The 27,959-nt window shown below is 39.0% G+C and overlaps 2 protein-coding genes, 1 long non-coding RNA gene and 1 pseudogene across 4 annotated transcripts in view; all 4 read right to left on the minus strand.

Annotated features, from left to right (window-relative positions):
* Positions 1–2,838: 2,838 nt before the first annotated feature.
* LOC125141473 lies at positions 2,839–3,680 on the minus strand. The gene is made up of 3 exons (XR_007140855.1): positions 3,382–3,680; positions 3,137–3,277; positions 2,839–3,005 (listed from the first exon to the last, which is right to left on the minus strand). It is a non-coding gene; the product is annotated as an uncharacterized LOC125141473 (long non-coding RNA).
* Positions 3,681–5,615: 1,935 nt separating this feature from the next.
* Positions 5,616–27,713, minus strand: LOC113646253 (interferon-induced protein 44-like). Of its 2 annotated transcripts, none has more exons than XM_047815098.1 (10): positions 27,631–27,713; positions 9,514–9,546; positions 8,811–9,077; positions 8,502–8,532; positions 8,138–8,330; positions 7,947–8,033; positions 7,848–7,907; positions 7,545–7,716; positions 7,003–7,103; positions 5,616–6,902 (listed from the first exon to the last, which is right to left on the minus strand). In XM_047815098.1, exons 2-10 carry the CDS (start codon positions 9,536–9,538, stop codon positions 6,714–6,716), a joined length of 1,125 nt encoding a protein of 374 aa, XP_047671054.1. In that variant the 5' UTR covers positions 9,539–9,546; positions 27,631–27,713; the 3' UTR covers positions 5,616–6,713. The 2 variants fall into 2 exon arrangements, with proteins under 2 accessions (XP_047671054.1, XP_047671053.1); XM_047815097.1 differs by lacking the exon at positions 27,631–27,713 and adding an exon at positions 10,264–10,391.
* Positions 12,390–18,339, minus strand: LOC113646255 (annotated as a pseudogene).
* The window catches only part of LOC113646258 (interferon-induced protein 44-like), a 51,069-nt gene continuing 44,478 nt past the window's right edge, over positions 21,369–27,959 (minus strand). Inside the window, exon 9 of the mRNA XM_047815094.1 lies at positions 21,369–22,079. Coding sequence (XP_047671050.1) covers positions 21,891–22,079 — 189 coding nt within the window. The 3' untranslated portion in view covers positions 21,369–21,890. The remainder of the gene's footprint in view (positions 22,080–27,959) is intronic.

Here is a 27,959-nt window from a genome sequence, read left to right on the forward strand (position 1 = left end):
TATAATGTATACCAAGTGTATCACCAAGGCCATATCCCAAACTGTAGGGAGATTCCAGCCCTGTCCTTGAAAACAACTCAAAATTATTGTGATGTTTTACAAATGACAAAATTAATGTTAATTAAATTAAGCACTTCGTTTTTTTTTGGGTTGACACCAGGGGCGGTTCTAGGGTTTCATCTTTAGGGGTTTTAGCCCTCAGTGAAAATTTAAAACAAGAAGAGTTCTATATTATATATTATATGACAACTCTGGTAATAAGAATAGTGAAATTTCACTGCTTTTGGTTGCCGTCTTTGCGTCTTTCCGCCGATTAACGTTATAGATAAACGCCTCCAGCTCTGACTGCGCGTGCACGCTGCGCGTACCTGTGCTTTTCCGTTCAAATAAAGCAGACAGCTGAAGACGCACTTGTGAAACTCTACAACACACGCGTGTAAAAGCAAAGTAAAAAAATCGCTCTTGGATCAAACTGATAAATAATTTTCTTTCCCATCGACGACATGTCCTGCATTTTAACGCAATTTTTATTGTTTATTTATGAAATTAAAAATTATACTTATAGTTTTAGGGTGGCTGAGATTACAGACAGGGGGCTGAAGCCACCCTAAAAAAGGTCTCCCCCCCCCCCCCCCCCCAGTAGCCAGTAAATAATACAGTACACCAGTCACATGGGGAAAAAGCCGCACAATGATAGGATGATAGGCTGGAAACAGCGTCCAATGAGAAGAAATAATACTAAAAATAACGAGTCCGTTTTGAAAATGTAAGAAGTAAAAAGTACAGATATTTGTGTAAAAATTTTATTTTAAATAGTGGAGTAAAGTACTGGTACCAGAAAAATGTACTTAAGTACAGTAACGAAGTAATTTTACTCCGTTACTTCCCACCTCTGCCGCCCACACATAAATACGCAACCCAGGCAACTATTATGGTGGAACCTGCTAGGGCAGCTGACCGTGGGGGTATTTTTGTCAATAAATTAATTTGCTGATACAAATGTGTTTTTGGAGTACTGTGTGATGTACCGTGAAATGTTTAGCTGGGTTTCACGTGGAAGACGACGTTCAACACCTAGAACCCAAAACAGATGTAACGGCAGAGGCATTCAGACATGCGCACTGAACACTCTCTCCACCGCATATTGACAAGGCATGCCCCTTTCTGCTCTTTGGCTTCAAGTTTATTTTGTTATTCGGCCCGACTCAGTTTTCTGAAGCATCGTGCACCCCACCTTTAATAATAAAAACCTTCTGGTTTATCTTCAAAAATTTTAGGGCTTTAGTGCAGTGTGTCTAAGAGGTTCAATCACAGTGTACAAAGATCAGACCAAGCCTGATGACTAAACGTGTGGAGGCAGATGTGGCTGAAAGCACTGTGAAAGCACTGTGCAAAACTCAGCAGGGCTGAATAAACATTTGTATTAACAAAATCAAAGTATTAAAGGCAATTAACAAAAATTAATATCAGGATATACAGTAGTTACACAGTAAATAATAATAATAATAATTAATCATTTGCATTGAAGGAAATGCACAGCATAGCATCAGTGGCATTGGCCTTAAACTGATCTCATATCCATTCCTCCAGGACGTGACCCCCTGTTATACAACCAAAAGTTTGAATGTGTGCTGACCAGAGAAAAGCAAGACACTGTAAAGTCTGCTTCAAGAGTTAAAACTCAAGAGTTAAAAGGTTTCGGTGAAACCTTTAATGATCCCTTAGTAATAACTAATGATACACCTCATAATATAACTAATGAAATGATAGAACTCTGGGTTTGGGTTTTGTGACTCTGAGTTTTCTTGAAGACTTGATGATTAATGTTGAAAGGATTTTTTTTTCCATTTTCAAATTCAATCCACACATTTGTCTCAATCAGAAAGTTTGTCAATCAAATCAATCAAATACCTTTTTAAAATGTGTCAGTTAATTGAAATTATTGTTGCAGTTTGTTAGAAACCATTTAATTTTACTAACATTCTCTGGTGGCCATCACCGGTATTTCATTTCATTCACTGTATGTGTATATTAACCAAATTAATTTTTTCCAGTTCCAAATGTTGCTAGGTATTCTAAACTGCAAACAATCTTAATTCATATGTTTCGTACATGTAATATGATCCAGTTATGCTATTATGGAGAGCGAGGTTTTGGTAAATGAGAATCATGTGAGTCAGAGTATCAGAGCAGTCAAGATTTTAATAGTGCTGTTTTATTTTTATTGTTACACAAATGAAGAGGAAAGGAATGAATTGATTAAATTAAATGTAATTAACTTAGATATATAAAATATATTTAATTAATGATTTAAATTTATATTAATGAGTTCATGACTGACTCACCCATGCTGCTTGCTGCTTTTATGACACACTTCATTTTTTGAAAAAAATTTTGGTCTTGGCTTGAAATTTTGTCAGCTGTCAGTGATGTGATTAAGGCAAACTATTATAATGTGAATTCAATAGAGTGTAAGTGTTGCACACCGTGAAACCCTCTTTAATGTGACCTTTTAAAGCACTGATGATATCTTCATTGAGGACTCCAGAGTATTCTAAGGTATTCTAAATGGCAGACAATCTTAATTTATATGTTTTGTACATGTAATATGATCCAGTTATGCTATTATGGAGAGCGAGTTAATGTCTCAATGTAGAAATGAGGATGATGTGAGTCAGAGCATCAGAGCCGTCAAGATTTTAATAGTGCTGTTTTATTTTTATTGTTACACAAATAGAGAGGTAACTAATTAATGTATTAAATTAAATGTAATTAACTTAGAAAATATGTTTAATTAATTACATTAATATTAATGAGTTCAAGACTGACTCACCCATGTTGCTTGCTGCTTTTACAACACTCTTCATTTTTTGCAAAAACTTTTCGTCTTGGCTTGAAATTGTGTCAGCTGGCATGACCAACACCAGGCAGTGCATCTGATCACTCAGGGTGGGGTTTTTATTGTAGTAAAGGCTGCTTTCAGACAGTGGAGTTTGAGGGTTGAACTGAAGAAAAGAGAGTTCAATAAAGACTGTTTATACTTGTAGTATTTTTTAGTGACATTTGTTATTTATGTATGATGTGATTAAGGCAAACTACTATAATGTGAATTCAATAGAGTGTAAGTGTTGCACACCGTGAAACCCTCTTTAATGTGACCTTTTAAAGCACTGATGATATCTTCATTGAGGACTCCAGAGTCTTTTTCCGCACCCATTATATCATTGAAGACAAAAGGAAATGATCTTTCTTCATTTGTGATTTGGAATCTTTCATACTGTAATGTTACAGAAAACCATGTTAAAGTTTAACTAGATAACTGTCTCATGCATACAAAGTGAATTGAATTCACGCACATAGGACTGCGTAATATAGACTCACGCATAGAGTATGACTCGTTGTTGTTCCTGCAGCAGCCAGACAGTCGATAAACTGACGGCCTTCAAAAATGGATCTGATGGTGTTTATGGTGCTGGACTTTCCTGCTCCAATTGGTCCACAGGCGAGTAATTGGACCACTTTCACTTCATTACAAATTTAAAATGTCTTGAGAGACTTTAACATTCTCTCTTGTCTGAAGAAAAAAGGTGATTCCAACATATTTATATTTAATAATTAATTTATTATAATATTTCATATTTAACTTTTATATATTTGTGTAATCCACTGTGCATGTGCCATCGTCTAAGCTATTTATGGATATTGCATATAACCAAAACATGTTTGTGAACCTACTTCCATTCCACTTTCCTCCATTCTTTTATAACTGTAAAAACAATACAATATTAATGTAATGTGTCTGTCTGTGTTTTGCTTTGTTTCTGTTTGCTGTCAATCCCTGCTGTTAACTGTTGGCCCCGCCCACTCATTTGTTACCATGGACATTAATTGCACTCAATCTCTTCCCCAGGTGTTTTATCTTAGTCTTTCATTGTCCCCGCCTTGTGATTGGTTCTTGTTCGCTATATCTACTCTGTTTGTTGACTTCCCTGGTGTTAGTTGTTGTTTTTGTTGGTATGTTGTGTGTTAATGTCTCTGTTCCTGGTCCCTGTTTTGCTCAGTGGTCTGCCCTATTTTAACCTTTACAAGGTTAAAATATAAACCTTTATAAACCTTTAACCCCTTTATGCCACGCCCCCCCTTTTGCAGGTTTTTCGCCTACATGACCTACCCAACAAAAAGTGGTACAGCTCCCACATACTTTGACACACAGGGGTGAGTCTCATTGGAAAGAAGAGATTCTCTAGTTTCAGAAACTAGTTTCAGATTGATTCTAGGCCTTACTGCCTCAAAGTTACAGGGGCTAGAATGAAGGTTTTCATGTCCGCCTGGGTTGTTTACCTGATAAACTGATTAATCTTATTTTTCTGGAACATGCTAGGGACAAAACAACAACTGAGGGTCATAGCCACATGTCTTGGCTTTCACCAAAAGAAATTTCAAGACCCAAAAATGGATTTTATATGAATATTTTTCTACGGCCATGGTCGTCTGGTGCAGCGTTTTTGTGTACTTGTTTACTATATAACTTTGAAATAAAAGGCTGCAGGCTCAGTCTGACAAGCCATAAATAAGCCTAGACTCTCCCTCTATCACTCTGGTGTGAAAACAGGCCTGTAACTTGACACCCTGAGCTGTGAGAGGGACAAAAGGTCAGGTATTACGCAAGAATTCTTTTGCGCATCCAGTTCACGCAGACACAGGCAAAGAACATACGGCATGCCGCATACCGTTGGAATCGTCTGCTTATTGGCTAAACGGCTGTATAGGTCCCGGCCCATTTCATTGCTATTGGAAGGAGTAATTGTCAGTCAAATGCGGGTTCCCAAAAAATGAGGTCATGCCACCATTGGCTTCTCAGCCGTCTATCTCTGCCATACAAGCACCGATTGGCTCAAATGAGGGCTTATTTGATTCGTTAGGACCTGGGCTATAAATATGACGTAGGCTTTGAATTTTTGAATATCCCAATTAGAAGTTAGGGCGGCAAAACGAGATGATGGTGCACTTCTGTTTCCAGTTTTCAGAACACTAACGGAATATTTGCGGCGCGACCAGAGCGTTTTGGATTAAAAGGCTTACAGATTTCAATTCCTTGGACCTGTGTGGATTTTTGTGGATTATTTGTTTTGGAATATATTACCCCAGTGAAGAAAGAGACGCGTCTAAAGGTAAGGGAAAAACCGGTATAGCGCCACCTAGGTCAGTTTTGTCCAAATATTTTTTCTAATTGTATGAAGGCTGTGAATCATATTATGCTTTGTGTGTGGGCTTAAAAAAAATATTGAGAGTTTAAACTTTACTAGGTAAATAGGTTTTTTCGTGTTTTTGGAGGATTTGATGCTTTAAAGTTGAATTGAAGCTTGTTTCTGGGTCATCCCCTAGTGGTCACTTTGACTGCGACCCGTAACAGGTTTTAATGATCCCTTAGTAATAACTAATGATACACCTCATAATATACTGTAACTAAGAAATGATAGAACTCTATTTAGCAGGATGTGACTCTGAGTTTTCTTGAATCTGCTTGATGATTAATGTTTAAAGGATTTTTTTTTTCCATTTTCAAATTCAATGCACACATTTGTCTCAATCAGAGAGTTCACCAATCAAATAAAGACCTTTTTAAAATCTGTCAGTTTATTGTTGCAGTTTGTTAGAAACCATTTAATTTTACTGACATTCTCTGGTGGCCATCACCGGTATTTCCTGTAGCAGGAAATGTTTGATGCGTCCTTTGTATTGTTTAAGCTAATCATTTTGTAATGGCTTATAAAGTTTCATTATGTAATATTTACATTTCATTGGTAAAAATGTGATCAAACATACATGGGTATGCATTGCATAGTTTTATTCACACATTAATAATATGTCTGAAAAGCTCCATGTAAGCGTTACACTCTTTATTCAGGCTGTGATACTGATTCACAATTCCAAATCAATTCTATAATCAAGTAAAATCCTTTACCAAACTCTTTTATATACTTAAAAAGCAAAATGAAATGTAATAATTAATATATTTGCATTAATTATTGGATTAATATAATCTATTGGATTAATATAATCTTATTTTAGTCTTGTTTTGTTGTTGGAAATATGTGTGTTTGTGATTATTGTTCTATGTACTTAATTTGTTTTTATGTTGTCTATTGTGTGCTGCTACCTTGGCCAGGGCTCACTTGTAAATGAGATATCTATCTCAATGTTATTTTTCCCTGGTTAAATAAAGGTAGAATAAAAATAAAATAATATCTGAGTAGGGGGGCACGGTGGCTTAGTGGTTAGAACGTTCGCTTCACACCTCCAGCGTTGGGGGTTCGATTCCCACCTCCGCCTTGTGTGTGTGGAGTTTGCATGTTCTCCTCGTGCCTCGGGGGTTTCCTCCGGGTACTCCGGTTTCCTCCCCCGGTCCAAAGACCTGCATGGTAGGTTGATTGGCTTCTCTGGAAAATTGTCCGTAGTGTGTGTGTGTGTGTGTGTGTGTGTGTGTGTGTATGAGTGAATGAGTGTGTGTGTGTGTGTGCCCAGCGATGGGTTGGCACTCCATCCAGGGTGTATCCTGCCTCAATGCCCGATGTCGCCTTAGATAGGCACAGGCTCCCCGTGACCCAAAAATTGGACAAGCGGTAGAAAATGAATGAATGAATGAATAATATCTGAGTAGCTCATTAGATATTCTTTAAAAATTTGTTCGTCAATTATAATGTGAATTTTCTTTATTCATATTTTGATTGTTGGTGTGAACTCTTTTTGAGCACATAGTCTTTAGCAAAGTAGATAATCTTTGTTAAGGCATCGAGCATCAGGCAGTTTATATCTTCATTCATGTGGATCTGCTCATGATAGTTCAAGACAGGAAAGATACGGTTCACAGGCACACCCAGTTCATTACTGCATTTCTCCATCTGGACACACACAAACACACACACACACACAGATATACATATGATGTCAAAATTTGTAGTTACAAAACTCTACAGTTTTCAATATGTAAAAATGACTCACATTCTCTTTGATCTTCTTGCTTTTGTAGACGTTTTGCAGGTTCTCCTTGGTTAATGGACATGCGCGGTCTACTCTTGTCATGAAAACCACTTGAGGCATTGCTGTGGCATAATCGGGAAACACACATATAACAATTCAGTCATTTCAGTGTAAAACCTTAGAAGTGTGCTGGATTTTTGCAGTCTGATTAATGATTATTGGATTTACGTTTCTGTGCTAAAATTTCTTCCAACCCAATTAAAATTTTTTCAGTTCCAAATGTTTCTAGGTATTCTAAATGGCAGACAATCTTAATTTATATGTTTTGTACATGTAATATGATCCAGTTATGCTATTATGGAGAGCGAGTTAATGTATCAATGTAGAAATGAGGATGATGTGAGTCAGAGCATCAGAGCCGTCAAGATTTTAATAGTGCTGTTTTATTTTTATTGTTACACAAATAGAGAGGTAACTAATTAATGTATTAAATTAAATGTAATTAACTTAGAAAATATGTTTAATTAATTACATTAATATTAATGAGTTCAAGACTGACTCACCCATGTTGCTTGCTGCTTTTACAACACTCTTCATTTTTTGCAAAAACTTTTCGTCTTGGCTTGAAATTGTGTCAGCTGGCATGACCAACACCAGGCAGTGCATCTGATCACTCAGGGTGGGGTTTTTATTGTAGTAAGGGCTGCTTTCAGACAGTGGACTTTTATCGTTGAACTGAAGAAAAGAGAGTTCAATAAAGAAGGTTTATACTTGTAGTATTTTTTAGTGACATTTGTTATTTATGTATGATGTGATTAAGGCAAACTACTATAATGTGAATTCAATAGAGTGTAAGTGTTACACACCGGGTAACCCTCTTTAATGTGACCTTTTAAAGCACTGATGATATCTTCATTGAGGACTCCAGAGTCTTTTTCCGCACCCATTATATCATTGAGGACTCCTTTATTGAGGTCTGTTTCTGCACCCATTATATCATTGAAGGCAAAAGGAAATGATCTTTCTTCATTTGCCATTTGAATTCTTTCATACTGTAATATTACAGAAAACCATGTTAAAGTTTAACTAGATAACTGTCTCATGCATACACAGTGAAATGAAGTCACACATGTAGGACTGCGTAATATAGACTCACAGATAGAGTATGACTCGTTGTTGTTCCTGCAGCAGCCAGACAGTCGATAAACAGACGGCCTTCAAAAATGGATCTGATGGTGTTTATGGTGCTGGACTTTCCTGCTCCAACTGGTCCACAGACGAGGAATCGGAGCTCTTGAACTTCATTACAAATTTGAAATGTCTTGAGAGTCTTTAACATTCTCTCTTGTCTGAAGAAAAAAAAGGTGATTCCAACATATTTATATTTAATAATTAAATTATTATAATATTTCATATTTAACTTATATATATTTGTGTAATCCACTGCTCATGTGCCATCGTCTAAGATCGTTATAGATAATTGTACTTTGATATAACCAAAACCATGTTTGTGAACTTACTTCCATTCCACTTTCCTCCATTCTTTTATAACTGTAAAAACAATACAATATTAACATGCTATGATTAATATTAATATTAGTATGTATATAACTATACTAACTGTATATTCCCATTCTTAGGAGGTGCATTGTGAAAATAAATTATGTCCTCCTTTATTTATTAGCGCTGAAATTTTTTAAACCTGTACGATTTCCAAAAAACATTATATAGTCATTGTTATGTATTTGTCTGATTACTGTAGGAATAGCTATTATTAGCATTACTCTAGCTAACTATCATTTCATGTAATAATGACTTCTGTTACTTACTGATTCTCACAAGTGCAGAGCATGAGGTGGAACCTGAACTGTTGCTCAGGGTTACGGTGTATTTTCCTTCATCACCCTCCACAGCGTTTGAAATTTCCAAGACACAATTTGTACCAATTGTTCTCACTTTGTGCTTGCCCTCAACACAACGCAATTTTTGGTCATGCTTTTCCCATGAGACTGTTACATCTTCTGTGTTTGCCTGACAGGAAAGAATAATCGTCTGTCCATGTTCAACTTGTTTCTCAGCCAGAACTGTGACAAATTCTGTTAAACAGATAAGAAAAATGTAAATAAATTCAAATATTATAAAACGTATATAGATATATGTTTGTATTTCAGGTCATGAGCATGTCGAGCCAACCGTACACTCCTCAGGATGCTTAAAGTATTCTTTTAGAATTTTTCCTTTCATATATTTTCAAAATGCTTAAAGTTAGATTTAAACATTCATTAGTTCATCTGAACCAGCTAACGTGTGTTAGATTAGACCATCGTCATGTACAGAGCCCAAACTCCCAATATCTCTGTTTAAATTACTGAATAATTATTTAATTATAACACATTCAGAATTATAATTAACAAGTTATTCTGCAAGAATGCACCAGTTCCAGAGTCACTGTGGTAAATTTCTGATATATTTCAGACCCTAAATTAACATTAGACCGTGTTGAACGAAATGTTTCAGTTTGTGTTTACATACCAGGTTTGGTTGGAGTTGATCCCATGATTGACTCTATATTGAAGAAAAAAATTAAATATTATTAAGATATTGAGAGCATTGAGAGAGTCTTAACAGAAAGCGCCACAAACTGGTTTGGGAACAGCACTGAGCAGAACAGGGAGGTTCACGAGATGTGTGTAATCATCATCCACTCTCATCTGCCTGAACTGTTATCTGTCTAGAGTAAACAGTACCAGAGCATGACCAGGTGAATCCAGCTTCATAGATCATAGTGAAATATTTTAAACCTGAAATATTTGTAATATTTAAACTGACTGTTCCTCAGTGGTGAAGTAAACATCTAACCTTAATCCAGACAGCAGAGTACATCAGTCTTTAAAAATGGTTAAAGGTTTCATGAAGATTTTAGCTAACCTCTAAACTCTAACTAAAATCTGTATTTACACTAGCACTTAGACGTCTACTCTGTGCACCTTGTTCCCACAGGACTTAATTATTTTGTATTAAATGTTTTGTCTATTTTATAACAAACCGTTACCATGGTAAAAATCATACAGTGTATGGTTGTGTTTGGTTTAATAAAATCTGAATTTTTTGGTACTAAATTCACATCATTCACATAATCACACAGAGTGTGTGCGGTGCGTGTGTGTGCGTGTATGTGTGCATGTGTGTGCGTGTGTGTGGTTTTTTTGCATATGAAATAAAGAATTGAGTGTGTTTTCTATACTACTGTACATATGATCCTTATAAATTAATATAACTTACCTTGTATGAAGCTCTGAGTGAGATTTAAGGTCTGTGTGTGTTTCTCTGTCTGCTGTTCTAAGTGTGCAGCTCAGCTCGTCTTCCTCTCGACTGCTGACTCTTCTTTCTCTTTTGCTGTTATAAAGTGCAGAGGGGAAGGGGCGCGTTTCTGAGAAAACAAAAGTGAAAGTATCTGGCAGTTTTTTATAGCTCGAATTATTGCATGTTTATTGATTCCTCATGTATGCTGAAACATTCTTAATTATAGCTCATGAATACTTTAATACTACAATTGATGCTTTTAAGATATTGTAATTATGTAGAAATTAGGGACTAAAGACAGGAACATGATCATGTACATTCTGAATCTGCATGAATTCCCTGCACAGTAACCACAGTAACCATCATCATTAACATTGTTCTTATATTTACCTCGACGGTTATGAGTGGAACAACATGTTATTATATAAAATTGTAAATCAATCTGTATAATAAAAGGCTGCAAATGCATTTGTTAAATATGTTACATCTTATTTGTCACATACTGTACCTGTAACGCTTGGGTTTTAATAGTACACAAGTAGAACACAAACACAGAAACCACAATACAAATACAAATTATTTGATTTTTTTCCAAAACCTTTTCTATGTAATCTATTCTGGGAGTTAAAATGACACCTCTCTCTCTCTCTTTGCTGAGTCTGTTATCCAGTCTAGCCAGTCAGTGTTAGAGTCATATGACATGTGGTCTTGTCTGAATGGGAAAGAAAGCTCATGCAAGAAGAACTCCTGTTAGACAGAACACTCTCAAAGGCTATTTTGAAATTTTGCATTGTCAAAAATCAATGAATCAATCAAATAACTCTGTCAGATGATGATAGATCAGGATGATTCACTCCCTTATGTGGAGGCAAAAGGCGATGTGAATGATGTTTTGAAGAGACAACCACTACCTGGGTGGGGCAGGAAGCCCAAGGTCAGGGTGGTGTATATTTATTTTATAACAACCAGTTAATGTTACTGAGTTTTTTATTCTGATTTAGCTTTTGTGTCTCCTCTTTTTCAGTGCTTTTTGTTTTTATTTCACCTTTTACTTTAATTTTGACTGCTCTGTTTGTGTGTGTGTGTGTGTGTGTGTGTGTGTGTGAATTTCATTTAAATTTGTCATTTTAATTAGAAATATTTTGCATATGCATTAAATGAGTCTAAAGGTTGAAATTTTAACTTCATCTTAAATTTTAGTGTTTATTTACCTGCAGTGTGTCTAAGATGTTCAATCACAGTGTACAAAGTTCAGACCAAACCTGATAACTAAACATGTGGAGGCAGTCATGGCGTATTTCATGTGGCCTTTTGGCATTTAGCTGAAAGCACTGGGAAAAACTCAGCAGGGGTGAATAAACATTTGTATTAACAAGATCAAAGTATTAAAGGCAATTAACAAAAATTAATATCAAGATATAGTTACACAGTAAATAATAAAAATTAATCATTCGCATAGAAGGAAATGCACAGCATAGCATCAGTGACCTTGACCTTTAAAACTGATCTCATATCCATTCCTTCAGGACGTGACCTCATGTTATACAACCATAAGTTTGAATGTGTGCTGACCAGAGAAAAGCAAGACACTGTAAAGTCTGCTTCAAGAGTTAAAACTCAACTACTGTGATTTGATCTAGAGGTTGGTGAAACCTTTAATGATCCCTTATTAATAACTAATGATACACCTCATAATATAACTAATGAAATGATACAACTCTGGATTTGGGTTTTGTGACTCTGAGTTTTCTTGAATCTGCTTGATGATTAATGTTGAAAGGATTTTTTTTTTCCATTTTCAAATTCAATCCACACATTTGTCTCAATCAGAAAGTTTGTCAATCAAATCAATCAAAGACCTTTTTAAAATGTCTCAGTTAATTGAAATTATTGTTGAAGTTTGTTAGAAACCATTTAATTTTACTAACATTCTCTGGTGGCCATCACCGGTATTTCATTTCATTCACTGTATGTGTATATTTACTGTAGCAGGAAATGTTTGTTGCATCCTTTGTATTGTTTAAGCTAATTATTTTGTAATGGCTTATAAAGTTTCATTATGTAATATTTACATTTTATTGGTAAAATGTGATCAAACACATGGGTATGAATTGTATAGTTTTATTCATACATTAATAATAATACATCTGAATTTGTAAAATATAAAAGCAGATAAAATGTAACATTCAATATATGAAAATATATCCACATAAATCCTATTACATTACAGAAACAAAGCTAAATATAAAAGATCCGAAATGTCTGAAAAGCTCCATGTTAGCATTACACTCTTTATTCAGGCTGTGATACTGATGCACAATTCCAAATCAATTCTATAATCAAGTAAAAAATCTAAACTCTTTTATATACTTAAAAAGCAAAATGAAATGAAATTCTTAATAGTAGCATTAAGAATTGGATTAATATGAATATCTGAGTGACTCATTAGACAAGCTTTAATATTGTTTGTCACTTATCATGTGAACTTTCTTTATTCACATTTTGATTGTTGTTGTGAACTCTTTTTGAGCACATAGTCATTAGCAAAGTGGATAATCTGTGTTAAGGCATCGAGCATCAGGCAGTTTATATCTTCATTCATGTGGATCTGCTCGTGATAGTTTAAGACAGGAAAGATACGGTTCACAGTCACACCCAGTTCATTACTGCATTTCTCCATCTGGACACACACAAACACACACACACACACAAATATACATATGATGTCAAAATTTGTAGTAACAAAACTCTACAGTTTTCAGTATGAAAAATGACTCACATTGTCTTTGATCTTCTTGCTTTTGTAGACGTTTTGCAGGTTCTCCTTGGTTAATGGACATGCGAGGTCTACTCTTGTCATGAAAACCACTTGAGGTATTCCTGTAGCATCATCAGGAAACACACACAGAACAATTCAGTCATTTCAGTGCCATAGAATTGTGCTGGATTTTTGCAGTCTGACTAATGATTAGTTTATTGGCTTTTATGTTTCTGTGCTAAAATTTCTTTCAGTTCCAAATGTTTCTAGGTATTCTACACTGCAGACAATCATTAATTCATATGTTTTGTACATGTAATATGATCCAGTTAAGCTATTATGGACAGCGAGGTTTTGGTCTCGATGTAGAAATGAGAATCATGTGAGTCAGAGCATCAGAGCAGTCAAGATTTTAATAGTGCTGTTTTTTTTTTTATTGTTACACAAATGGAGAGGAAAGGATTTATTTGATTAAATTAAATGTAATTAACTTATAAAATATATTTAATTAATTAATTTAATTAATGTTACACAGTTCATGAATGACTCACCCATGCTGCTTGCTGTTTTTACGACACTCTTCATTTTTCAGAGAAACCTTGGGTCTTGGGTTGAAATTTTGTCAGCTGGCATGACGAACACCAGGCAGTGCATCTGATCACTCAGGGTGGGGTTTTTATTGTAGTAAAGGCTGCTTTCAGACAGTGGAGTTTCAGAGTTGAACTGAAGAAAAGAGGGTTCAATAAAGATTGTTTATACATGTAGTATTTTATGCAAACTACTGTAATGTGAATTCAACAGAGTGTAAGTGTTACACACCGTGTAACCCTCTTTAATGTGACCTTTTAAAGCACTGATGATATCTTCATTAAGGATTCCAGAGTCTGTTTCTGTACCCATTATATCATTGAAGGCAAAAGGAAATGATCCTTCTTCATTTGCAATTTGATATCGTTCATACTGTAATGTTACAGAAAACCATGTTAATGTTTAACTAGATAACTGTCTCATGCATACAAAGTGAAATGAAGTCACACACATAGGACTGTGTAATATAGACTCACACGTAGAGTATGACTCGTTGTTGTTCCTGAAGCAGCCAGACAGTCGATAAACTGACGGCCTTGAAAAATGGATCTGATGGTGTTTATGGTGCTGGACTTTCCTGTTCCAACTGGTCCACAGAGGAGGAATCGGAGCTCTTGAACTTCATTACGAATTTGAAATGTCCTGAGAGACTTTAACATTCTCTCTTTTCTGAAGAAAAAAGGTGATTCCAACATATTTATATTTACTAATTAAATTATTATGATATTTCATATTTAACTTATATATATTTGTGTAATCCACTGCGTATGTGCCATCGTCTAAGATCTTTCTGGATAATTGTACTTTACATATAACCAAATCATGTTTGTGAACTTACTTCCAGTCCACTGTCCTCCATTCTTTTATAACTGTAAAAACAACACAATATTAACATGCTATGAATTAATATTAATATTAGTATGTATATACTGTGTGTATATACTAACAGTATATTCCCATTTTTAGAAGGTGCATTGTGAAAAGAAATTACGCCCTCCTTTATTTATTAGCACTGAAATATTTTAAACCTGTACAATTTTCACCACCCATTATATAGTCATTGTTATGTATTTGTCTGATTAGGAAAAGTTATTATTAGCATTACTCTAGTTAACTGATATCATTTCATGTAATAATGACTTCTGTTACTTACTGATTCTCACAAATGCAGAGCATGAGGTGGAACCTAATATATTGCTCAGAGTTACAGTGTAGTTTCCTTCATCACCGTCCTCAGCGTTTGAAATTTCCAAGACACAATTTGTACCAATTTTGCTCACTTTGTGCTTGTCCTCAACACTGCCATTTTTGGCCATGCTTTTCCCAATGAGACTGTTACATCTTCTGTGTTTGCCTTACAGGAAAGAATGAAATCCTGTCCATGTAAAAGAGAAAGAAGAATCAGCAGTCGACAGGAAGAGCTATAATTATGCTCTTCCTGTCGACTGCTGATTCTTCTATGTTTTGCTGTTATAAAGTGCAGAGGGGAAGGGGAGCATTTCTGAGAAAACAAAACCTTCTGCACTTTATAACAGCAAAACATAAAGAAGAATGGTATGCTGAAACATTCTTAATTATAGCTCATGAATACTTTAATACTACAATTGTTACTTTTAAGATATAGTAATTATGTAGAAATTAGCGACTAAAGACAGGAACATGATCATGTACATTCTGAATCTGCATGAATTCCCTGCACAGTAACCACAGTAACCATCATCATTAACATTGTTCTTAATTTTACCTCGACGGTTATGAGTGGAACAACATGTTATTATATAAAATTGTAAATCAATCTGTGTAATAAAAGGCTGCAAATGCATTTGTTAAATATGTTACATCTTATTTGTCACATACTGTACCTGTAACGGCACGGCGTTCGTCTCCTTCAATCATTTCCTCACCCAGTTCCGTAGCGTGTTTGAACATTCCACCGGAGGAGAGAGTGCCGAAGAGCTCCTGCTGAGTATTTCCCAGGGCAGACGCAGCACCGCGGAGAACGCGTTGGAATTTCGTACTCTTGCAGCCCAGGCAGGCTGGGACGAGAAACCCCTCAAACTACTCTATCGCAATGGCCTGAATCACAATCTGCAAGCTGAACTCACGTGTCGTGATGAGGGGAGAGACCTGTCAGAATTTATGAATCTGTCCATTCGAATAGATCAGCTGCTCAGATCGCAGCGTTCACCCACGCGCTGGCCGCCACCTGAGAAGCCTGGCCCCAGATGCCGCGCCCCCACTCGTCTCACCGCTGAGGAAAGAGCACACCGTATACATCACCAGCTTTGCCTGTATTGCGGCAACCCCGGACACCGGCTGTCATCCTGCCCTGTCATGCCGCACAGGAAGTAGAGCACGCTCGTGAGTGTGACCATTCTCGCCGCTAATACTCAGAGCTGCGCTCGGTTCGTCATACACTTGACGGTGTGGGGTAAAAGCATCAAGCTGGAGGCTCTCATTGATTCCGGGGCCGCTGGGAATTTTGTTTCGGAGGAGTTCGTCAGAGAGAACACCATCCCGCTCACTGAATGCGTTTCCCCTTTAGCAGTGGAGGCAATCGACGGTCGACCCCTCGGAGAGGGACGAGTAAGGTTCGTCACTTAAAAACTCAAACTATGAGTGGGCCCCTGGCATAGTGAGAGAATTCAGTTTTATGTCATTTCTTCTCCTCATCACTCCATGATCCTCAGTCTGCCATGGCTGAGTCTCCACAACCCGGTCATCTCATGGAGAGAACCACGAATCATCACCTGGGACAAGACGTGCGCACGGCGATGTCAGCCCTCCGAAGTGCCTCTACCACTATATGCCACAACTGCCAGATCCAGCCCCTCCCGAACTGCTGCGCGGAGGCGTTCAGCAAGATCAAGGCCTCCAAGCTGCCTCCTCATCGTGCCAGCGACTGCTGCATTGAACTGCTTCCCAATACCACGCCACCCAAGGGCAGAATCTTTCCATTGTCCCAGCCAGAAACTGAAGCCATGAACAAATACATCGAGGAGGAGCTAAACAAAGGATTCATCCGGCAGTCGGTGTCGCCAGCCTCATCCGGCTTTTTCTTCGTAAAGAAGAAGGACGGGGGTCTCCGGCCATGTATTGATTATCGAGCGCTGAACGAGATCACTGTTAAATTTCGCTACCCACTCCCACTCGTCCCCTCAGCCCTGGAACAGCTGCGAAAGGCCAAGTTCTTCACAAAATTGGACTTACGCAATGCGTACAACTTGATCCGTATGCGAGATGGGGACGAGTGGAAAACCACCTTCTTTACGCAGTCTGGACATTATGAATATTTGGTCATGCCGTTTGGCCTGGCTAACAGTCCGTCCATATTTCAGTCTTTCATAAACGATGTCTTCCGAGATATGCTGGATCGGTAGGTCATTGTGTACATCGACAACATCCTCATCCACTCCGAGTCGTTCGAGGAACACATTCAGCACTTGAGAGCTGTTCTAAAGCGCTTGATTCAACATCAGCTCTACGCTAAAGTTGAGAAATGCGAGTTCCACAAGACCTCCACGTCGTTCCTGGGTTATGTCATTTCAGCCGGAGGGGTCGCCATGGATGACTCAATGGTCGAGGCAGTGAGGCGATGGCCCCGACCCCAAATCGTTAAGGAGTTAACGGTTCCTCGGGTTCGCCAACTTCTATCGCCGCTTCATCCGTGGTTTTAGCACAATCGCAGGACCTCTCACGTCTTTGGTAAAGAAAGCATCGTCCCGTCTCGCGTGGTCACCGGAGGCAGTGAGAGCCTTTCATCTCTTAAAGGAGCGCTTCACCACAGCGCCCATCCTGCACCACCCTGACCCAGCTCGGCCGTTTGTGATCGAGGTTGGCATCGGAGCAGTCCTCTCCCAGCGCCAAGGTCCGTCTGAGAAGATGTTCCCGTGTGCCTACTTCTCCAAGAAGCTGTCTCCCACTGAACGCAATTACGATGTGGGGGATCGAGAGCTACTGGCTATGAAGGCAGCCTTCGAGGAGTGGCGTCATTGGCTGGAGGGCGCTCAACATCCGTTCATGGTCCTCACGAATCACAAAAATCTTGAATACCTACGCTCGGCTAAAGGGATGAACTCTCGCCAAGCACGGTGGGCCATGTTCTTCACACGCTTCCATTTTACAGTGACGTACAGACCCGGATCAAAAAAACACTAAAGCCGACGCACTCTCCCGCCTTGACAGTGAACCTGACATAAGCCCACCAGCAGAGCCCATTATCCCCGAAACCCAGATCATCGGCCCCATTCAATGGGACATCATGACCCAGATCACTCAGGCTAATGCACTCGCTCCGCCTCCCACTGACTGTCCCCCCACCAAGGTCTACGTGCCGGAGAATCTACACTCGACCCTGCTGCAGTTGCTGCACACCTCGCCTAGTTCCGGTCACCCCGGCGTCACTGCTACCGTCCACTTGGCTCAAAACAAGTTCTGGTGGCCCTCTCTGTCCGAAGACGTCAGCGATTTCGTTCGGAGGTGTACCGTGTGCAACACCTCAAAAGCATCGCGTCAGCTCCCAGCCGGTTTGTTGCAGACACTGCCTACACCACAGCGACCTTGGTCACACATTGCCATTGCTTTCATCACTGATCTACCCAAGTCTGACAATAGCACTGTCATCCTCACCGTCGTGGGACGATTCTCCAAAGCCTGCCGCCTGATAGCGTTACCCAAGCTCCCCACGGCATTTGAGACTGCAGAAACCCTCTGTAATTACATATTTCGTTTCTATGGCCTTCCTGAAGACATTGTTTCAGACAAAGGCCCACAGTTTACCTCCCGACTATGGACGGCATTCTTCAAGCGCTTAAACATCAATATCAGCCTCACCTCTGGATATCATCCACAATCCTATGGCCAAACAGAACGCTTGAATCAGGAGCTTACCCGCTTCCTACGATCTTACTGCCAGAACAACCAAGCGGACTGGAGCAAGTACCTGATGTGGGCAGAATACGCTCAGAATTCGCTCACCAAACCAGCCACCGGCCTCACGCCTTTCCAGTGTGTCCTCGGGTATCAGCTGCCCCTGTTCCCGTGGGCTGGTGAGCCATCTGATCTGCCGGCGGTGGATGACGGCATACCAACCTGGACAGTGGGTGTGGCTATCCACCCATGACATTGGGCTCCGCCTCCCATGCAGGAAGCTCAGCCGCAAGTTCGTGGGTCCGTTTAAGATCATCAAACACATTAACCCCGTATCATACCGCTTGGCGCTGCCACCCATGTACCCTATCTCTCCGACATTCCATGTTTCACTGCTCAAGCCTGCCGACGGTCCGAGAACGGAGCAGGAGGAGGCTGCCAACCCACCAGCACCACCACCTCTGCTGATCGGCGACGAGGAGGCGTACCAGGTCCGCAGCATTCTGGATGCCAGGCGCCGGGGTGGCCAGCTTGAATATCTGATCGACTGGGAGGGGTACGGCCCGTAGGAACGCTCCTGGGTGAAGTCACGCGACATCCTGGACCCCTCACTGACCGCTGAGTATCACCAGGCCCATCCGGACAAACCAGCCCCTCGACATCTGCCACATCTCCCGACCGCCACCAGAGGGAACCTTCACCCGAGTTTTAGCGACTTCCTGACTACATCCCCCACAATCCACCACTCCTGTCATGATTACACCACCAGCTGTTTCCCATTTCCCACGCTATAAAAGCTGAACTTGAACCTTTCCCCAGTGCGAAGTCTCGACTAGTGTTTACTGTCATTCTGAGCGTTTCCTGGTTGTTATTCTGTTTTCCGGTTTTGACTCTGTTTGATTTTCTGATTCTCTGATTGTTTGCTGCCTGCCCCGACCTGTTTTTCGTGTTCACCGATTCTGATTATTTGCTCTCTACATTGTTGTGTTTGCCGGCTCTGACCCCCACCTGTTGTACTACGATCTCCTAATAAAGCATGCATATGGATCGTCCGTCTCCTGACGGTATATTTCTGATATATTTCAGACCCTAAATTAACATTAGACCGTGTTAAATAAAATGTTTCAATTTGTGTTTAAATACCAGGTTTGGTTGGAAATAATCCCCTGACTGAGTCTACAATATTTGCCATTCTTGATATTAGACACTGTAGCCTGTAAGTGTGCAGCTCAGCTCGTCTTCCTCTCGACTGCTGATTCTTCTTTCTCTTTTGCTGCAGAGGGGAGGGGAGGATAACTGAGATAATGAAAGTAAAATGTATTTGTCAGCATTCTTTCTTTGTGTAAGCTAATCATTTTGTTATGGCTTATACAGTTTCATTATGTAATTATATAATTCATTTTATTGGTAAAAATATGATCAAACACATGGGTATTGTCAGGACCCACAACGGAGGTGGATCGGAACAGACCCGTACGCAGGATAGCTTCAAATGAAAGGGGTTTAATACAGAAGGAAAACAAACATAATCCACAATACACGGGGCACTAACATTATTATTAATGAAGCCGTGCTGCCTAAGGCAACGCGGCTCACATATATACAGAGAGGGACAATCACACACAATGGGGAACAGGTGTGATGACCGGGAGGAGTAGAAGAAGACAGGGCAATCACGTGACACAAACAAACACAAACGCACATGGCCATAAGTCTGCGTGGATCCATGACGGATCTGTGCTGATCCCTGACAGAACCCCCCCTTAAGGCGCGGCTCCCGAAGCGCCAAAACCCGGCAAGGTCCGAGGGGGGCGAGGTCCACGGCGATTGGCGGGTGAGGGAAGCAAGGACGACGGCGAGGCTAGTGGGGGGAGCAAGGACCACGGCGAGTTAGGCGAGGGGAGCCAAGGCACACGGTGAGGCAGGTGGGAGGAGCAGGGCACACGGCGTCGCAGCCGGAAAGGGCTGAGCGACATCCACAGCCGAGCTGAAGGGCCGAGGCAACATCCGCATCCGAGCTGAAGGGCCGAGGCAACATCCACATCCGAGCTGAAGGGCCGAGCGAGGTCCACAGCCGAGTGCAAGAGCCGAGCAAAGTCCACCACGCTGTAGGGCTCAGCAGCATCCCCCGATGCACCGTGGCCAAACCCGCGCCTCGGCGAGCTGAGGAAAAGGGCGGAAGGGCGGGAAAGAGCCCCGGCCTAGGGCCTGCAGCACCCCCCTCGGAAGTAGTGAAGCGACGTCCTCCTCGGTTGACCCGGAAATGGAGCGGCATCCTTCAACAGAAAGATGCGGGCGATGCCACAGGGCACCAAAAAATAAAAAAGGAACCCCACTAGGATGGTGACATACTCCGCAAATATACTGAGGCGACGTCTTCCTCAGTTGACCCGGAAACGGAGCGGCATCCCTCACCGGAGAAATGCAGAGCGAGGTCACTGGGAAATGGCCAGAAGGACTGGCGGAACAGTCCAGGGCAGAAAGGGAAAAAAAAAAGGCCGGGTCCTTGCTGGAAGCTATCCTGCTGGTCTGCATGGTCTTTTGGTGGCTTCATTCCGTCAGGCCCCACAACGGAGGTGGATCGGAACAGACCCGTATGCAGGATAGCTTCAAATGAAAGGGGTGTAATACAGAAGGAAGACAAACATAATCCACAGTACACGGGGCACTAACATTATTATTAATGAAGCCTCGCTGCCTAAGGCAACGCAGCTCAAATTTACACAGACAGGGACAATCACACACAATTGGGAACAGGTGTGATGACCGAGAGGAGCAGACGAAGACGGGGCAATCACGTGACACAAACAAACACAAACGCACATGGCCATAAGTCTGCGCGGATCCATGACAGATCTGCGCTGATCCCTGACAGGTATGCATTGTTTTATTCACTCATTAATAATAACATATCAGAATGTATTAAATGAAAAAGCAGATAAATGTAACATTCAATATATGAAAATATATCCACATAAATCCTATTACATTACAGAAACTGAGCTAAATATAAAAGATCTAGAATGTCTGAAAAGCTCCATGTTAGCATTACACTCTTTATTCAGGCTGTGATACTGATGCAAAATTCCAAATCAATTCTATTATCAAGTAAAAATCCTTTACCAAACTATTTTATATACTAAAAAAACAAAATGAAATGTAATAGAAATTCCAAAATTAAGTCCAAGATTTGAAAACTATATAAAAAGCCTGCATGTTGTCTGAATATCTGTATCACTAAACTGCTTTAAAAATCTGCATCATAACATAAATATACTTTACGTTTGATGTTTAAGAATGTGGCACAGCATTAATTATTGGATTAATATGAATATCTGAGTAACTCATTAGACAAGCTTTAAAATTGTGTCACTTATCATGTGAACTTTCTTCATTCACACTTTGATTGTTGTTGTGAACTCTTTTTGAGCATATAGTCATTAGCAAAGTGGATAATCTGTGTTAAGGCATCGAGCATCAGGCAGTTTATATCTTCATTCATGTGGATCTGCTCATGATAGTTCAAGACAGGAAAGATACGGTTCACAGGCACACCCAGTTCATTACTGCATTTCTGCATCTAAACAAACACTACACACACACACACACACAAATATAAATATGATGTCAAAATTTGTAGTTACGAAACTCTAGTTTTCAATATGATAAATTGCTCACATTGTCTTTGATCTTCTTACTTTTGTAGACGTTTTGCAGGTTCTCCTTGGTTAATGGACATGCGTGGTCTACTCTTGTCATGAAGACCACTTGAGGAATTCCTGTAGCATAATCAGGAAACACACACATAACAATTCAGTCATTTCAGTGTAAATGTGAATTCAATAGAGTGTAAGTGTAACCCTCTTTAATGTGACCTTTTAAAGCACTGACAATATCTTCATTGAGGATTCCAGAGTCTTTTTCCGCACCCATTATATCATTGAAGGTAAAAGGAAATGATCCTTCTTCATCTGCGATTTAAATTCATTCATACTGTAATGTTACAGAAAACCATGTTAATGTTTAACTTGATAACTGTGGAGGCATGTGGTTCTGTGGAGGCATGTTGGGTTCTTGTTCCGTCTCAAAATTCACTTTTGGTGTTATAATTCATTGATGGCCAATGAAAATGAAATTACATCATTATATTCTGTATGTGTAAGAACATGTAAAAAGCCATGGAAAATAACTTCACTCAGCTAATGACATTTGTCTACAAACATACGTTGGAGACTGAAGTGTTAGCAAGTTTTCATTTTATTCATGTATTAGCAACTTTTCATTCTTTCCAAGTAAGGGATGTATCATAAACACTCCTCTTTATGTCTCATACACAGTCTTACTGTTCCAAACACACTCCTCATGTCTCATACACACTCCTCTGCTAGGCAAAGGCATATCAAAAGTGTATCAAAAGGCATAATGAAATGCAATGCCCAATTTGTGTGTGTGTGTGTGTGTGTGCATGTGTGTGTGTGTGTCTGTGGTGTGTGAGTGTGTGTTTTGGGTGTGTGTGTTAGTGGACATTTTATGTGTGCATTTTTGTGTCTGTATGTATGTTCATTGCGCTGAAAAGGGTAAAAGTGTGACCTATTGCCCCACTAAATGTGCCCGGGTCAAATTGACCCGGGAGGACAAGATTAATTTTACTTGCAAAATTCATAATTTGGAACAATCCTGGTAAATTTCAGGCAAATATGTGGAAGGAAACCAAAGTTATGGCACATTAAACTTTCCAGATGAGTCAAATAGACCCCAGGTCTGCACAAGGGTTGTATAAATATGATATGTACTATGGCAATGACAAACCTTAGCACACAATTTTTTAATATAAGTTAAACAGACTATTTTGTATAGATAGTCCGTGAAGGTTTCCGTCACAGACAGAGGTTTGGCCTGCCTTGGATCTGAGCTACTCTGAGTGAACAAATGCAAATGTGCCAGACCTCACAGGTGATGGGGCCGTTTGCACAACAAAAGCAGGGCTGAAGAACTGTGAAAATCTCAACAGGGGGGAATCACACCTTGGGACCTCCACCAGAAAATAAAAAATCCAGTATTTCTAGTGTTAACTAGATAACTGTCTCATGGATACAAAGTGAAATGAAGTCACACACGTAGGACTGCGCATACTGTAGAGTATGACTCGTTGTTGTTCCTGAAGCAGCCAGACAGTCTATAAACTGTCGGCCTTCAAAAATGGATCTGATGGTGTTTATGGTGCTGGACTTTCCTGTTCCAACTGGTCCACAGACGAGGAATAGGACCTCTTTGACTTCATTACAAATTTGAAATGTCTTGAGAGACTTTAACATTCTCTCTTGTCTGAAGAAAAAAGGTGATTCCAGCACATTTATATTTACTAATTAAATTATTATAATATTTCATATTTAACTTTTATATATTTGTGCAATCCACTGCGCATGTGCCATCGTCTAAGATCTTTATGTATAATTGTACTTTGCATACAGTATAACCAAAATATGTTTGTGAACTTACTTCCAGTCCACTTTCATCACTGATTTTGTGCCTGTAAAAACAATACAATATTAACATGCTATGAATTAATATTAATATTAGTATGTATATAACTATACTAACAGTATATTCCCATTCTTAGGAGGTGCATTGTAAAAAGAAATATTTTAAACCTGTACGATTTTCACCACCCATTATAAAGTGACGTGACGCGACATACGGCTAAGTACGGTGACCCATACTCAGAATTTGTTTTCTACATTTAACCCATCCAAAGTGCACACACACACAGCAGTGAACACACATGGTGAACACACAGGCGGAGCAGTGGTCAGCCATTTATGCTGCAGTGCCCGGGGAGCAGTTGGGGGGTTCGGTGCCTTGCTCAAGGGCACCTCAGTCGTGACCGGCCCGAGACTCAAACCCACAACCTTAGGATTACGAGTCAGACTCGCTAACCATTAGGCTACGTCTTGCCCATTTTTAGTCATTGCTATGTATTTTTCTGATTAGGAATAGTTATTATTATCATTACTCTAGTTAACTGATATCATTTCATGTAATAATGACTTCTGTTACTTACTGATGCTCACAAGTGCAGAGCATGAGGTGGAACCTGCTTTGTTGCTTAGGGTTATGGTGTATTTTCCTTCATCACCCTTCACTGCGTTTGAAATTTCTAAGGCACAATTTGTACCAATTGTTCTCACTTTGTGCTTGTCCTCAACACAATACAAATTTTGGCCATTCTTCTCCCATGAGACTGTTACATTGTCTTTCTTTGCCTGACAGGAAAGAATAATCGTCTGTCCATGTACAACTTTTTGATCAGCCAGAACTGTGGCAAATTCTGATAAGAATAATATGATAAGAAATGTACAGATTAACAGATAAGAAAAATGTAACTAAATTAAAATATTATAAAATGTATGTAGATATATGTTTGTATTTCAGGTCATGAGCATGTCGAGCCAACCGTACACTCCTCAGTATGCTTAAATAATTCTTTTAGAATTTTTCCTTTCATATATTTTCAAAATGCTAAAAATTAGATTTAAACATTCTTTAGTTCATCTGAACCAGCTAACGTGTGTTAGATTAGGCCATCGTCATGTACAGAGCCCAAACTCGCAATATCTCTATTTAAATTACTGAATAATTTTCATTTGAACACATTCAGAATTATAATTAACAAGTTATTCTACAAGAATGCACCAGTTCCAGAGTCACTGTGGTAAATTTCTGATATATTTCAGAACCTAAATTAACATTAGACCATGTTGAATGAAATGTTTCAGTTTGTGTTTACATACCAGGTTTGGATATGAAAAATCCAAAGATAAACTCGGAAAAAGTCATTCTTGACATTAAATGCTGTAGCCCTGTGGAGAATGTGTAGCACAGAACTAGGTTGTATCTGTAATAAAAGACACATATGAATGAGAACATAATGATCTTGAAATTAATAGCAACAAGACTGGTTCTTGTTTATTATGGTTTAAGTTCATTAGAAGAGGTGTGTTTGTGTGTGTGTGTATGTGTGTTTTGTTTGCATATGAGATAAAGAATTGAGTGTGTTTTCTATACTGCACCTGATCTTTCTAAATGAATATAACTTACCTTGTGTGAAGCTTCGAGTGAGATTTAAGGTCTGTGTGTGTTTCTCTGTCTGCTGTTCTAAGTGTGCAGCTCAGCTCGTCTTCCTCTCGACTGTTGACTCTTCTTTATGTTTTGCTGTTATAAAGTGCAGAGGGGAAGGGGAGCGTTTCTGAGAAAACAAAAGTGAAAGTATCTGGCAGTTTTTTATAGCTCGAATTATTGCATGTTTATTGATTCCTCATGTATGCTGGAACATTCTTAATTATAGCTCATGAATACTTTAATACTACAATTGATACTTTGAAGCTATTGTAATTATGTAGAAATTAGGGACTAAAGACAGGAACATGATCATGTACATTCTGAATCTGCATGAATTCCCTACACAGTAACCACAGTAACCATCATCATTAACATTGTTCTTATATTTACCTCGATGGTTATGAGTGGAACAACATGTTATTATATAATTATATATATATATATATATATATATATATATATATATATATATATATATATATATATATATATATATAGTTAAATATGTTACATCTTATTTGTCACATACTGTACCTGTAACGCTTGGGTTTTAATATTACACAAGTAGAACACAAACACAGAAACCACAATTCAAATTATTATTATTATTTTTTTTCGAAAATCTTTTTTATGTAATCGATTCTCGGAGTTAAAATGACACCTCTCTCTCTCTCTTTGCTGAGTCTGTTATGCAGTCTATCCAGTCAGTGTTAGAGTCATATGACATGTGGTCTTGTCTGAATGGGAAAGAAAGCTCATGCAAGAAGAACTCCTGTTAGACAGACCACACTCTCAAAGGCTATTTTGAAATTTTAGATTGAACAAAAAATGCTGCATTGTCAAAAATCAATGAATCAATCAAACAACTCTGTCAGATGATGATAGATCAGGATGATTCACTCCCTTATATGGAGGCAAAAGGCAAAGTGAATGATGTTTTGAAGAGACAACCACTACCTGGGTGGGGCAGGAAGCCCAAGGTCAGGGTGGTGTATATTTATTTTATAACAACCAGTTAATGTTACTGAGTTTTTTCTGTCTGGCTTTTGTGTCTCTTCTTTTTCAGTGCTTTTTTTTTTTTACTTCACCTTTCACTTTAATTTTGACTGCTCTCTGTGTGTGTGTGTGTGGTGGTGGTGGGGGGGGGGTGTTCAATCATTAGTTCATCTGAACCAGCTAACGTGTGTTAGATTAAGCCATTGTCATGTACAGAGCCGGAACGTCCAATATATCTGTTTAAATTTCTGAATAATTATTTAAATATATCACATTCAGAATTATAATTAACAAGTTATTCTGCAAGAATGCACCAGTTCCAGAGTCACTATAGTATTAATGAATGAATGAATGAATGAATGAATTATTAATGAAGTGACATACAGCTAAGTATGGTGACCCATACTCAGAATTCGTTCTCTGCATTTGACCAAAGTGCACACACACAGTGAACACACACCCGGAGCAGTGCAGCCATTTATTTTTTTTTATGCTACAGCGCCCGGGGAGCAGTTGGGGGTTCGGTTCCTTGCTCAAGGGCACCTCAGTCGTGGCCGAACGATTAGGCCACGAGTTGCCCATATTTCTGATATATTTCAGACCCTAAATTAACATTAGACCGTGTTAAATGAAATGCCTCAGTTTTTGTTTACATACCAGTTTGGCTGGAGTTAATCCCCAGTGTAACCCTAGATTCTTAAACATTTTGGCATTAGATATTGGAGCCCTGTGCAGAATGAAAACAGTGACGCAGCAAATAAACAGAAAGAAAAAGTCAGTAAATGTGTAGCACAAAACTAGGTTGTATCTGTAATAAAAGACACTTATGAACAAGAATATAATCATCTTGAAATTAACAGCAACAATACAATCAACTGGTTCTTGTTTATTATGGTTTAAGATTGTTAATAGAAGTGTGTATGTGTTCATGTGTGTGTGTTTTGTTTGCATACGAGATAAAGAATTGAGTGTGTTTTCTATACTACACATGATCCTTCTTTATGAACATAACTTACCTTGTGTGAAGCTCCGAGTGAGATTTAAGGTCTGTGTGTGTTTCTCTGTCTGCTGTTCTAAATGTGCAGCTCAGCTCGTCTTCCTCTCGACTGCTGACTCTTCTTTCTGTTTTGCTGTTTGCAGTTTAATGATTCCTCAGCTATGCTGGAACATTCTTAATTATAGCTCATGAATAATGAAAAATTTATACTTTTAAGCTATTGTAATTATGTAGAAATAAAATACATTCTGAATCTGCATGCTTATGCTTGTCTTGAATTCCCTGAACAGTAACCGTGGTAACCATCATCATGAACATTGTTCTCATGTTGTTATTTTTTCTTTCCTG

Source organism: Tachysurus fulvidraco, chromosome 6 (genome assembly GCF_022655615.1).
Source record: "Tachysurus fulvidraco isolate hzauxx_2018 chromosome 6, HZAU_PFXX_2.0, whole genome shotgun sequence".
Classification (NCBI taxonomy): domain Eukaryota; kingdom Metazoa; phylum Chordata; class Actinopteri; order Siluriformes; family Bagridae; genus Tachysurus; species Tachysurus fulvidraco.

What these genes read in the sequence shown, in the direction of transcription:
- LOC113646253 (XM_047815098.1), bottom strand. Translation starts at nt 9,538, where the DNA reads ATGGGATCAACTCCAACCAAACCTG. An exon ending in CAGAAACAGACCTCAATAAA is followed by an intron (nt 7,908 to 7,946) that starts GGAGTCCTCAAT and finishes GAAAAAGACTCT; the next exon opens with GGAGTCCTCAATGAAGATAT. An exon ending in AAAAGCAGCAAGCAACATGG is followed by an intron (nt 7,104 to 7,544) that starts GTGAGTCAGTCT and finishes ATTATGCCACAG; the next exon opens with CAATGCCTCAAGTGGTTTTC.